Below are 11,792 nucleotides of genomic sequence, written 5' to 3' on the forward strand. Positions count from 1 at the left end.
GGTAGCAGAATTGAGGTTGAAATGGTTAGTGGACATGAGATTCTGCGTGGAAAGAGAGACTTGGAACAGATTGCTACATGCGTTTGGCGGCTAAATGAAGTGATGCTCGAGGGAAAACACAAAGGTAGTGTTCGGGAAAGTCTACAGCTAGAGGAAGAAAGAGGCGATAGGAAAAGGAGAAGAGAGCAGCATCGAAGAAGAGAAGGGGAGGAAGAGAAAGGGGAGGGAGGTGAGAGAAGAAACATGTTGTAAAGATTAAAAGTTGAGAATCTGACCAGGATTCATGGGCAATTCGGCCATCTTGCAGCCAAGGTGGCATTCCAGCGTACGCAGCATCTCAATGTCGCCCCTCGGTCCCCCGGAGCCAGTGACGACATTGACGCACACGCTTGGCCGACCCAATCCACCAGCAGCCGCGCAAGCGAGCTTCTCCTTGTACTCCTCGACGCTTCGGGGTAAGTCGTAGAAGACGATGAGAGGCACCTGATGCACTTCGCGGGGATTGACCGACACGTCGTACACGACGAGCGCCTTACGGTTCGTCTTCATCGAAGGCGTTCCCCCGGGCCCACCGACAACCTGGTTCCCGGCATTCTGGTATGCAGAGCCGGCCGAGGAAGCGCTTCGATACTTTGCTAGGACCTGCTGGCGGGTGATGTTGGCCATGTCTCTGTGCAGCGAGAGAGCCTCGATGCCCTTGGAGGCTAGCTTGTACACAACGGCCTCGTGCGTCGCAGACGAAGACGTGTAGATCACAGCCTGTCCAAAATCAATGTCTTCGAGCAGGTCCGTGATGACCTCGAGCTTCATTTCGACAGCGTGGGACATGGCCGAGCCCATTGTGACGGCCGGGTTGGGGCTATTGGCTCCACCGCCAGTGCTGACAGCGACGTACAGATAGTACTGGCGCATACCTCGCAGGGCCGAGAGCAAAGGATCGGCCAGAGGGTTGGTGTTGCTATTGGCGGGGCTGGCACCAAGTGCGTTGGCAGGTTGACCCTCCGTCATGCTGCCGCCGCCAAGAAAAGCGGACCCTCCACCGTAGGCGCCGCCGCTCTGGGCGGGTCCTCCACCTCCTACTGCGTTCACCATTGGCGCAGAAGCAAAGGAACCCCCAGCAGTTCCGACGGCAGGCGAGTTGCCCCCATTGGCACCGCCCGTCGTTCCAAAGCCGACACTAGACGCGCCACCGCCGCCGGCGCCTTCGCGTCGAACAAGGACACGAACGGTTTCGCGGAGGTGGATCGACTGGGCAAAGTTGAGGACATCTTGAGGCACGGTGTTGCTGAAGATGGCCGTCTGTCTCTCTGTCGTCGTAGAGACGGCAGATGAGTTGGCACCGTCGAAGGGGCTTAGCGCGGTGCCAGAAGAGGGCGGAGGAAGGCCAGGAGAGAGACTGGGGCTCCTCGTCCTCTCCAGGCCAGACGAGACCATCATTCTGGGCTGAGGAAGAATACGAAGCAAGGTGCTGACGTAGTCAGACAGATTCCTCGCAATGAGCTGGTCCACTTCGTCCAGGACAACCATGCGAACGTCGGCCAGGCTGAGCGCGCCCGTGGCACGGTTAGCCAAGAAGGTGAAGAGGTCGTTCATCTTTTGCGGCGTACCGACTATGACGTGGGCTTGTGATTGGATCACTGCCGTGGCCTCCTGAGACACGTCGATAGAGCCGGCAGCGGCAATATGGACCCTGATGCCCAGACTGGAGCCAAGACCAAGGGCCATTCGCTGGGCCTGCGTGGCTTGATCGACCGTGGCGCTGATGATCATGGCAATCGGGCCACGGACGCCGCCGCCTGGGGGAAGGGGCTCGCCACGCTGGACATTGAGGACGAGCTGAAGGACGGGAATGACGTAGCTTGCGATGCGCTCCTGCGTCGGAGGCGCCTGAGCAATGATATCGGTTCCCCTGAGCAAAAAGGGGAGCGCCCGCTGCTGGATCTTGTTTGGCGGTCCGAGGCCGTACTTGAGAATGGATCGGAGAAGATCGGCATGCAAATTGAGATGGTCCCACTTGGTTACAATCACGCTCGGATCAGGTGGCACCATGGCGCCGCTGCTCGTGACTTGCCCTCCAGCTTCACTCCCCACCATGGAACTCCAGCGTCGATTCACCGGGCCGGGGCTGGCACCGGGTCTCGGGCTGAGTCGGCTGCTCCTGGCATCCTGGTGGTTGAAGCCTCTCGAGCCGCTGGCGGTGGCTCCACCGGCTCCGAGCGTAGACAAATGGGGAGTTGCAATCGTACTGCCACCCGCTTCACTCATAGGACCGCCCATAGATGTCATCTGAGGCGTTCCGGCTCCCAGTCCCAGGCCTGCCAGCTGCTGTGTTGGTGGCTGTGCAGGAATAATGCCATTCTGACTCGCACCACCGAGCAGATGCGAGACACTGGCGCTCAGAGCCGCAATCTGAGCACTCAGCGCACGGACATCGTCCGGACCGGCCGATCCTCGCGACGGGAGGTGTTCAGCGCTGGGAGTCCGGCTGCCCATCGATGGGGGCCCGCCTTGAGCCTTGGTGCGATCAAGCAGCAAGCTGACGTTGCGGCTGAGTCCAGAAATGTGTCGATTGACATCCTTGAGGCCTAGCTCGACACGGACCAGACGATCAAAGACTTCCTGGAGGAAGGGAGATGCCTGAAGCTGCGCGTCAAATTGCGAAGTCGGTGCTGCTGGTCCACTGCCCCCGAAGTCCGACGACGACGCAACGTCGTCCATCGATGTGGTCCGACTGGGTACCGTCGTCGAGTTGGGAAGGTTTTGTTGATGTTGCTGTTGTTGTTGCTGCTGCTGTTGCATCACTCGATGCTGACTAAAAGGCAGATGTGGTACGCCAGATGTGTTCTCGAATGACTTCGGAGGGCTTCCAAAGGGCGAGAAGCTGGCGTTGTTGTACGAAGGAGCGCCACTGGCCGCCATACTGGGAGAGAGCATGCCTGTGCTGCCTTGACCAAGGGCACCCGATGGAATATTGGGCGACGCAACCTGAGGCGGATGATGGTAAGGCGATGTCTGACCGTAGCCGCCGCTGCTCGATAGACTCGAATTGCCTGTGTCGGTGCGCTTGGGCTGCAGACGGCGAGCGAGGCCCTGGGTTGTGCCTCCTGGGTAGGCCGTGACTGGCTTGGCGGGGAGCCCACTCTGGCCTGGTGGAAGATTGAAGCCTGCCACTGCGCCAGAAGCGCTCAAGGGGCTCTGTGCCAGGTCTTGCGTGTCGGTGCTCTCGGTCCCCCGCGACATTGCTGGCGTGGCTTGACCTCGATCCTCCTGGTCTCTACCGTTGTCGTCATTCTGCGGCAGGTTGAAGCCATCAATGACGAGCTTTGGCGTCTCGACAGAAGGACGTGCAGTAGGCGACACGACAGAGCTGCCCTCTCTGTTGCTCTCCGAAGAGGGATATTGGGGCTGGCTCATGGCCGTCGCAAAGCTCGGCGAGCTGGAGTTGCTGAGCCGAAAGGCGTGGTATGACGTTCCTAGTCCCATTAGCGAAGGCACAATTCCGTCTCCAGGCCCATATCCGTTGTAAGACGACAGTGAAGGCGACGCGGCCCGGGAACGAGCGGCTGCCGAGGACGCCGCAGCCGCCAGCTCACGGGCACCAGGCCTCTGGCTGCCAATGGCGCCCATTGCTGCCGCCGAGTTAGACGTAGATCCAGGTGCGGGCGACCTTGTACCCCCGAGACTCGAGACTTCGCTCCTTGATCCAGGTCTTGATCCGACAGGATCCGTTTGTTGGCCAAAGAGGCGAGAGCTCCTGCGACTACCAGAGTCCGAACGAAGCATCGCTGTGGCTTCTTCCCTGCCAAGGTCTTGCCCCTGACTTGAGGCTCCCCAGGCCCGGCCCGATGGATTGCTGGCGTTGGGGTCGGCCGCCGCGAAGGACCGCCAGTCAGGGCCGGCAATCAAGGGAGAGCCTGACGTCATTTCGTCAAAGGAAAGATCGAAAGGGGTATACCTATACCTGAGATAGGGGTGTGTGAATGCAACGGACGAGAGGTGGAAAGAGGGGCTGGCGGGCGATAGACTTGCCCCGGCGCACAAGCAGAGGTCGAGTATCAACGGTCAAACGAGTGTGGGAATGGCGGGAACGACGACGGCAGCGGCTCTCTGAGGGCGCCCTTCTGCACAACGACGGGCTGAGGAGGGGAGAAAGAGGCAGGAGCGCCAGAACGTTTAATGAACCTTGAGGTAGGCCCTTTTTTTTCCTTCGCCTAAAAACCACGTGGAGCGACGTGGGCGCAGATCAAAAATAGACGTTGGCGGCACGCCATCACACCGTGACGCAGCAGTAGCCCCTCCTCCCTCATGACCAAGACATTGCTACTTCGCCTTGCTTCACCGAACAAAAGGCGCTGGGAGCCTATCCGTGACACCGCGATCCGCAGCGACTTTCTTTGTGAAGCCGCAGTCGTTGAGCTCTGCATAGACCTCTCAGGACACCTCTTTATGCCTCTTCCGTGGACCACACACCACAAACACAAACGTGTTCATTTTCTCCATCGTCTCTGCGTGTTGTGACCTTGTGAGCTGCCGCTGCCGCATTCGCTTGCCCTCGGCAATGTATGCTCGCTGAGACGAGGCTGCTGATATTATCTTTTGACAGACATTCGATGGAGGACCACTCATAAGTGCAAGTTATCATGTAACTGTGACGCTGCTCTAGAGGCAGAGATCTCCGGGCGGGTAAGTCCATCAAGCTTTCCCGGGGCTCAGCGTCTCGAGTCGCGCATGTGACCAATCGCCCTTTGGCAACCTGAGACGCGCCTATGATTGGAAGTAGAATCGTCCAGATGTCACCTCACATATAAAGGCGATGAACCCGTGCGCTTCTTGGGGGTTGATTGTTCGCACCTTGCGTGCACAGACCCCCGCCCAGGCAAATCTTAGATGCCTGTTTGGTCGGATCAAAGAGGGAACGCGGCAGGTGCCGACGAGGCGAAGCTTGCAGAGTGCACGCTGGTGTGGAGGAGAAGCGCGCTATGACGTCAAAATATTCCCTCGGAATGAATACACCGTCTTTTGTTCTGGCTGGCGACTAGCTCTACAAGGGTTATTTTTGCAGCTAGTGGTCGCTGTAATGTCAGCGGTAGCTGTTCATGAGCAAATAACCGCCCTTAGAGTCGAGCCAACATGACTAAATGGAGGGCCATTACGGCGTCTGAATTTGTTGCGCTGCAGCTGTGTTAGCAGTATTGAAATTCAAAATGCCGAGGTTGGTATGCCCTTTGGAAAGTGGAAAGTATTAGTGAACGGCCAGCCAAGCAGCAGAAGTGCGTCACTGGTCGGGGCCTAGAGCCGCGCATCCGTCCCTCCATTCCGGTTTGTCTCTTCTACTCGCGCCCTCATCGATTAAGCCCCTCCCCCCCCTTTACCACCACCACTACCAGCATCATCTAAAAAGGAGTCACGATGTCCCAGTACGACGCACACTCCGTTTCCAGGGCCTCGAGCCTGAGCCGCAAGTCGACTGTGGCCAGCAGGAACGCCTCGCTGATCAAGAAGAACACGGGCCCCCACGAGCTGAGACCCTCGGACATTCTCATTGAGCGCTTCACTGGTGCGTCGATTGGCCTGCTGGCATTGTTCTCCTTGTAGACTGACCCCGTCGACGAATTGATGGCAAACAGGATGGAAGCACATCACCAAGCAGCTCATCAGCTACTTTGAGGGCATCGCAGACATCGAGTACAACACCGCAAAGGAGCTCACCAAGCTCGGCGGTGTGATCCAGGTGCCCTTCCGCGAGGGAAACCAGTTCCTCGGCGAAGACGGCATCCAGGACGTGTACTACGGCATCCGCGACAAGACGCGCATCATTGCCGATCACCACGCCAACCTGGCAAAGACGGTCGAGGGATCCATCGTCCAGCACCTCCAGAAGCTGCGCTCGGAGATCAAGGCTCACGTCAAGAATGTGCAGCAGGACACGGGCAAGCTGGCCAACAGCGTGGCCAAGGAGCGCGAGATGTCGACCAAGATGATCTCGGACCTCGCTCGCTCTATCACCCTGCTCAAGAACACGCCCATGAGCGTCACGGCAAAGGAGGACCCATACTCGGCCAACATGAACGTCTTCCGCCAGCTCCAGCGCCAGGTCAATGAGGAGAATGCGCTGCAGAAGAGCATCATCATCATGCAGCAGAACAGCGCCCACTTTGAGGAGGGCATCGTCCGCTCCATCCAGAGCGCCTGGCAGACGTTTGACGAGTGGTCTGGCCGCATGTCGGCCCAGGTCCAGGACACCTGGCTGAGCCTGGGTGTGCAGATGCGCAGCCTCCAGCCCAACTCTGAGTGGATCGCCTTTGCTGCTCGCTCCGACCACCTCCTGGACCCTGACACGCCGCTGCGCAACCCAGAGACGATCGACTACCCCGGCAAGGAGGACCCTTCGGTCATTCCCGTCCACCAGGGTATCCTCGAGCGCAAGAAGCGCTTCACCAAGACCTACAAGGAGTCTTTCTACGGTGCGTTTTATCCTTACTTGGCTCATTGATGACTCTTCTCTGTTGCCCTTGCTGACGTGGCGTCGCCCATTTCCTTGACACACCAGTCCTCACCCCCTCGGGCTACCTCCACGAGCACGGCTCCTCGGACCCCACCAAGCACCCATCGCCGGAGCTCTCGCTCTTCCTGCCTGAGTGCACCCTTGGCGCTCCCTCGACGTCTGCCTCCAAGTCGCACAAGTTCCACATTTCCGCAAAGTCGTCCAACGTCAAGGGCCTGCCGGGCCTGGGCAAGAGCGACCACGCCTACACCTTCCGTGCCCGCAGCCACGACGAGCTGATGGAGTGGTGGAACGACATCAAGCAGCTCTCGCGCGTCTACCTCACCAGCTCCGAGCAGATGGACAGGACCGGGCCGGTCCCTGCCGCCGTCCGCGCCGCGGGCTACCGCAGCGAAGACGAAGAAGAGGAAGAGGAGGAGGACGGATCGTCGGTCGAGGAGGACGGTGACGAGTACGAAGAAGCCGAGACCGAGCAAGAGGCCGCCGCCGCTCACCACCAGGCAACCGCCGCCCCAGCCCTCTCCACCGGCCTGGCCCCCGCCGCTGGCGAGGAGGAGATCCCAGCCTACTCTGGCGCTGGCAAGGCTTCTGGCGTTGAGATTGGCGCCAATGGTGAGTAGAGATAGCGCATGTGCTCTTGTCAAGCCAGGATTCGCAGACAGAATAATGGTATCCATTTCTACTTGCAGGCTACGCCGTCGAGAAGAAGGGCGAGTCTGCAGTCCCCACCGCCGGCGAGCCCTCGCAGGACGCCTCCAAGGGCAAGGCTGCCGAGGGCGCAGCGGCCACTGAGCCTGCAGGTGAGTCGTCCTCTGTTCCATTTCCCACTGATCTATAAGGATTGTCTTCTGACCTTGCATTGCTACCCTTTCTTCCTCACACAGCTTAAGTCGAATTGTGCTTAGAGTAATGGATCCAAACCTCCAATACCCAAGTCGATCTTCGTTGCCTTGTTCGATCGCCTTCTTTCGTCGCTTGCCCTTGTCGTCTCCCTTGATTCACGATAATTGCCTCTCGTTTCTCTTCGGAAATTCTCAATCCTTTTTTTACTTCTTCTGTATCTTGATCCCCTTCTTCCGCGTTCCCCCGTCAATTCTCATGCTTGACCATCTTCTCTCTCCTCGACTTCGACCGGCTGAAGACAACGGCGAGAGCAGGTTGATGATGTTTCGATATATTAATAATGAAGTTTGACATTGTGACATACAGAGAACAACCCTCATTTATACACTTCCTTGCGATGATCCGTGGACCAGGGCAAGCAATGTTGTTTCTGCATCGCCTGCACCTTCCTCCCCTTCCTCCTCGCTGTTGTCTTCCATGAACAGGCTCTTTGACCGCTTCGCCTGAGCATCGCGGGGCTCTTGCTCGTTTTCCTTTTCACTACCGCTGTCTGGCTCGTCGTCGGCATCGCCCAAGAACAGGCCGTCCTTTCGCGGCTGTGCTGAAGGGTCTTTCTGGGTCTCGGTGGCGTTTACTTGTGGCTTCAGCGCCTCACGCTGGCGGCGCATGGCCTTGTACCGCGCCAGATGACTAACGGGCCGTGCAGGTGGGGGCGAAGAGACTGGCGTGACGCTGTCTGTCCTCCGACGGGAACGGTGTGCAGGTGGCGACTCCGATCGAGAGGCCGAAGAAGACGATGAAGATGCAGAATGTGAGTCGCGTCTGACTCTCTTCTGCGGTCTTGGTCGAGATTTCGGTCGAGGTTGCGATGACGACTTTGCGGCCATCTCTTCTCCTTCCTCATCATTTGAGTCACCATCAAGATCTTGCTCTCGGCCCTTCTGCTGCTGCTCAATGAGCCTTGCGACCTGCTCCATTTCCTCGTCACTGTCCTCAATAAAGTCGTCTTCAACCCATGTGCTCCTGGGTGCGACGTTCTTCCTGCCCGCGCCTCCTCCACCCTTGTTCCTCTTACGACTCGACTTCTCGACGATTTCTTCTTCTTCGCCATCCTCGTTGTAGATTACCATGGTCCGTCGGACCTCCTGTCTGGCGCGCTTGACGAATGACTCAAGCGGCTGTCCGCCCGTCTCAAAGGGCGTGCGGATAAAGTCCTCCACGTATCGAGCTTCCCTCGCCAGCTCGTCTGGGTCCGTGCTTGATGGCAAGACCCACGTCCAGTCGTGGTCGTCCTCCTCGTTGCTCTTCATCCCAACGAGCCGACACAGAAGCTTGAGCTGAGGCAAGTGCGAGGCGTCCTCGCGCATTTGCTCGTCGTCATTATACGGGAGCACGTAATCGCTGAACTTTTCTTGAGCGCGAGTGGGAATTTCGTCGCCATCATCTTCACCGTCCAGCCCGTCCTCTTCTCGAACCTCGTCTACGATGCTCTGGCGCTCTCTTGCCGCATTTTCGAGGCCTTCCTTGACCCACATCACGCAGCGAAGCCTCTGCTTCTCGATGAGCAGAGCCACAGCAATGCCAATGTCGTCCAAATGTCCTCTGCTTGGGTCCACCTTGATCTCGGCCGGCATCTTGAATGGCTTCGTCGGTCGTGGCGCCTTTTGGCCCTCAGCCCAACGCTGCTGCTCATCGGGCGAGAGCTTTGCGAATTTGCGCTTGATGTAGTCGACGAGCTTGCACAGATCCTGAACCGCTGCTGGTGCCACGGTCTGCAAGCTTGGCACGAGAGAGCCCTTGACGAGCTTGGTGAGTGCATTTCGTCGCTCGTAGGGAAAAAAGAGCCGCAATTCCGAAGCCTTGACGGTCATGCGATGCATGATGTTGACGACGCTCGCCAGCTGCTCTGCTGGCCTTGAAAAATCCTCCCAATAGCCCAGGTAGAGAATGCAGGCATTTGCAAGGCTGTTGCTGCAGAACTGCTGGCTCTGGAACTTTTCAAACTCGAATCTCCTCTCTTTGAAGCTGGCCTCGGCCGCCTTTTTGGCCTGCTCCTCGACATCGCCCATGTCGTAGGCGTCGCCATCTTCAATGGCTTTGGCCTTGGACTTGCGAGCGTTTCTTTTCGCCTTGACATAAATGTGTTCTTTGTTGCTGGTGAAGCGCTCGAGCATCTTGGGCATGACGTTTGCAAAGTCGATGACGGCGTCCAAGAGAGCAAAGCTCTGGCTTCGATAGCTTTGAAAGATGGTTTTGGCCGAATCGAGCGAGGCAGCGTCATAGTAGTGATTCGTCTGGAGCGATTCAGCTAGATCTCGATCCGATTCCAGATCACTGCGTGAGAGGCCATCGACAAGGCGAAACAGAACGGTCCAGAGCTGAATGGCGGCGACGAACTCGAGCCAGTCTTTGTTCTCATAGGCGCCCATTGACCGGAGCCAGGCCATTTTGAGGGCCCAGTCATCGAGCCATCCTGCGACGAGCGCAAATGGCCATTCATCTTCGTCTTCTTCGCCGTGCTTCTCCTCGGCTCCGTCGACTGCTTCTGTGACGTCGGTCATCACTTCTTTCGTCGCGTCTTTGCAAGGCGCCTTTTTCCTTCCCGGTGCCGCCTCGCGATGGATCAAAAAGTAGTCGAGGAAGAAGCCGGCCAGCTGCATGAACCTGACGCGGGCTGTATCGATGTCGCCCAACTTGGCTCGCTCCGATCGGATGTCCATCAGCAGCGTTCGAGTGAGGCTCTCGAAGCCCAGCTTGACAAATCTCTCCGCCCACGTCTGAAGGATGGTTTGCGCCTCGCGTGTCCACCCAATCTTCGCCCGCGGTGCTCCTTGCTCCTGTACAAGCCGCCGCCTCCGAAACTTCCTCTTTTGTCGCTCCTTGACTCCTTCAGCAAGCTCGGCGGCAGTCTTGCGCAGAGAAGCTTGGTTTCGTGCGAACTTCCTTTCCCCCTTTTGATCAACAAAGGAAAGCGAAGTTCCGAACCTGGAGTGACGAGAAGTGCCACTTTCGAGGATTTGGGCTGTGCGTTGGCGCGCCTCCTTGGTCAGAGCAAGAGCGAGATCGTCGCAGCTCTTTCCCTGCTGCACCTGCTCTCTCTGGCCAGGGTTGACAGGCCGAGTCTGTCGGTACGTTCCTGTGATGAGGTCGCGAGGGCTGCTGCCAATGAAGATGTGGTAGACAGACTCGGCGACGATGGCGTTCCACGGCTCCATGTCCCTCGAGTCGGCGGAACTGGCAATTGTAAGGAGCGTTTCGAGGATGTGGGCCTTGTCCATGGCGACGATGAGATCGCTTTGTAGCCTCGAGTCTGCAATTGCCTGTGCACTGCTCAGCGAGGTAGACGCCGGGTCGTGCACGGCCAAGAGGTTACGAAAGAGATGAAGACACATGCTGATGGTCCCCGTGTCTCTCTCGCTGCGAAGGTGTCGCGGCTTGCTCAACGAGGGTAGGAGAACGTGAAGCATGATGGTGCTCAGTACGTCTCGGTCGGTGCCATTCGACTCTTGCGACCGACTGTGAATGATGGCCGACTTGTACAAGACCATGGCTTGTTCGAGGTAACGCAAGATGCCGAGATCGAGAGACTCGTTGCCTCTTTCGAATGCATTTCGGATCTCTGCCTGGGCATCAATTGGCCAAGTGAGCGAGGTGATGAGGTCGACGCAGGCAAGGGCAATTTTGGTTCCCCTCTGACCCATGTTGCCCGTCTTGAGAAGCAGCGGCAGCAGGCCTCCCTGGAGGACATTGATCTCGGCATACACGCGCGGTACCAGCCTCTCTGCATTCTCTTCGTCCTCTCGCCACAGGGTTCGAAGATCTCTCAGACAGCCTGATGATGCATGATGCAACTTGGGTGTGAGTGGGGAGCAGCGCCCATATCTTCATGCTCGGTAGCTGGGACACTCACGAAGGCAGTCATCTCCCAGCACATACTTCTCCTCCAGACCGCCGTCCTCGGTCACGACTTCCTCGATTCCTCCTAGCGCAGAGACAATGTCGACCACTGTAGATCTCAGTGCGGCTTCGTATTCTGCACCGGCCCTCCGGAGATCGTTGTTGTCCTCCGTACCGGAGTCATTCTCGTCCGACAAGCCCTCGCTCTCTGAGCTGCCGAGCGACTCTTCATCATGCAAGAGCCCAATGTCGTCTTCGACATCGCTCTCATAGGATGGCTTGCGCCGGATCTCCATGATCGAATCGCGGCACCTCTACGCGCTGTGGACGTGCCGAGGTCGAGCAGAACGAAGCCTAGAAGCCTATGAAGGGTAGGTGAGGTTGCGCGAAAGTGTTGGTTGCCGTGGACGCGTCCGTTTCCCATATTCACGTCGCGAAAAGCAAAGAGGTGGGAATATTTGTTCCACGAGGCCAGGACCCGCGCGCATGGGCCACCTCCTGGTGCGCTGCTTTTGTCCTCGCTTTCTGTTCACTTTTCTCGCCCGCA

At 58.0% G+C, this 11,792-nt stretch overlaps 3 protein-coding genes across 3 annotated transcripts; 1 reads left to right on the forward strand and 2 right to left on the reverse strand.

Moving 5' to 3' along the window:
• Positions 1 to 15: 15 nt before the first annotated feature.
• FA10DRAFT_269382 (hypothetical protein) lies at positions 16 to 4,195 on the reverse strand. Its single transcript, XM_025522736.1, has one exon. It carries the CDS (start codon positions 3,922 to 3,924, stop codon positions 256 to 258), a length of 3,669 nt encoding a protein of 1,222 aa, XP_025374627.1. The 5' UTR covers positions 3,925 to 4,195; the 3' UTR covers positions 16 to 255.
• Positions 4,196 to 5,239: 1,044 nt separating this feature from the next.
• Positions 5,240 to 7,517, forward strand: FA10DRAFT_269383 (hypothetical protein). The gene is made up of 5 exons (XM_025522737.1): positions 5,240 to 5,557; positions 5,628 to 6,464; positions 6,551 to 7,117; positions 7,195 to 7,305; positions 7,390 to 7,517. Exons 1-5 carry the CDS (start codon positions 5,410 to 5,412, stop codon positions 7,392 to 7,394), a joined length of 1,668 nt encoding a protein of 555 aa, XP_025374628.1. The 5' UTR covers positions 5,240 to 5,409; the 3' UTR covers positions 7,395 to 7,517.
• A 147-nt stretch (positions 7,518 to 7,664) lies between these two features.
• Positions 7,665 to 11,654, reverse strand: FA10DRAFT_269385 (hypothetical protein). The gene is made up of 2 exons (XM_025522738.1): positions 11,259 to 11,654; positions 7,665 to 11,180 (listed from the first exon to the last, which is right to left on the reverse strand). The coding sequence occupies exons 1-2, from the start codon at positions 11,539 to 11,541 to the stop codon at positions 7,729 to 7,731; spliced, it is 3,735 nt and encodes a 1,244-aa protein (XP_025374629.1). The 5' UTR covers positions 11,542 to 11,654; the 3' UTR covers positions 7,665 to 7,728.
• Positions 11,655 to 11,792: the final 138 nt, after the last annotated feature.

Source organism: Acaromyces ingoldii (genome assembly GCF_003144295.1).
Source record: "Acaromyces ingoldii strain MCA 4198 unplaced genomic scaffold FA10scaffold_7, whole genome shotgun sequence".
NCBI lineage: Eukaryota > Fungi > Basidiomycota > Exobasidiomycetes > Exobasidiales > Cryptobasidiaceae > Acaromyces > Acaromyces ingoldii.

Bases quoted from the DNA above. Each gene is read 5' to 3' on its own strand.
- FA10DRAFT_269382 (XM_025522736.1), bottom strand. From the start codon at position 3,924: ATGACGTCAGGCTCTCCCTTGATTGCCGGCCCTGACTGGCGGTCCTTC.
- FA10DRAFT_269383 (XM_025522737.1), top strand. From the start codon at position 5,410: ATGTCCCAGTACGACGCACACTCCGTTTCCAGGGCCTCGAGCCTGAGC. The intron at 5,558-5,627 runs GTGCGTCGATTG...GATGGCAAACAG, and splicing joins TCTCATTGAGCGCTTCACTG to GATGGAAGCACATCACCAAG. The intron at 6,465-6,550 runs GTGCGTTTTATC...TTGACACACCAG, and splicing joins CTACAAGGAGTCTTTCTACG to TCCTCACCCCCTCGGGCTAC.
- FA10DRAFT_269385 (XM_025522738.1), bottom strand. From the start codon at position 11,541: ATGGAGATCCGGCGCAAGCCATCCTATGAGAGCGATGTCGAAGACGAC. The intron at 11,181-11,258 runs GTGAGTGTCCCA...ATGCATCATCAG, and splicing joins GCTGGGAGATGACTGCCTTC to GCTGTCTGAGAGATCTTCGA.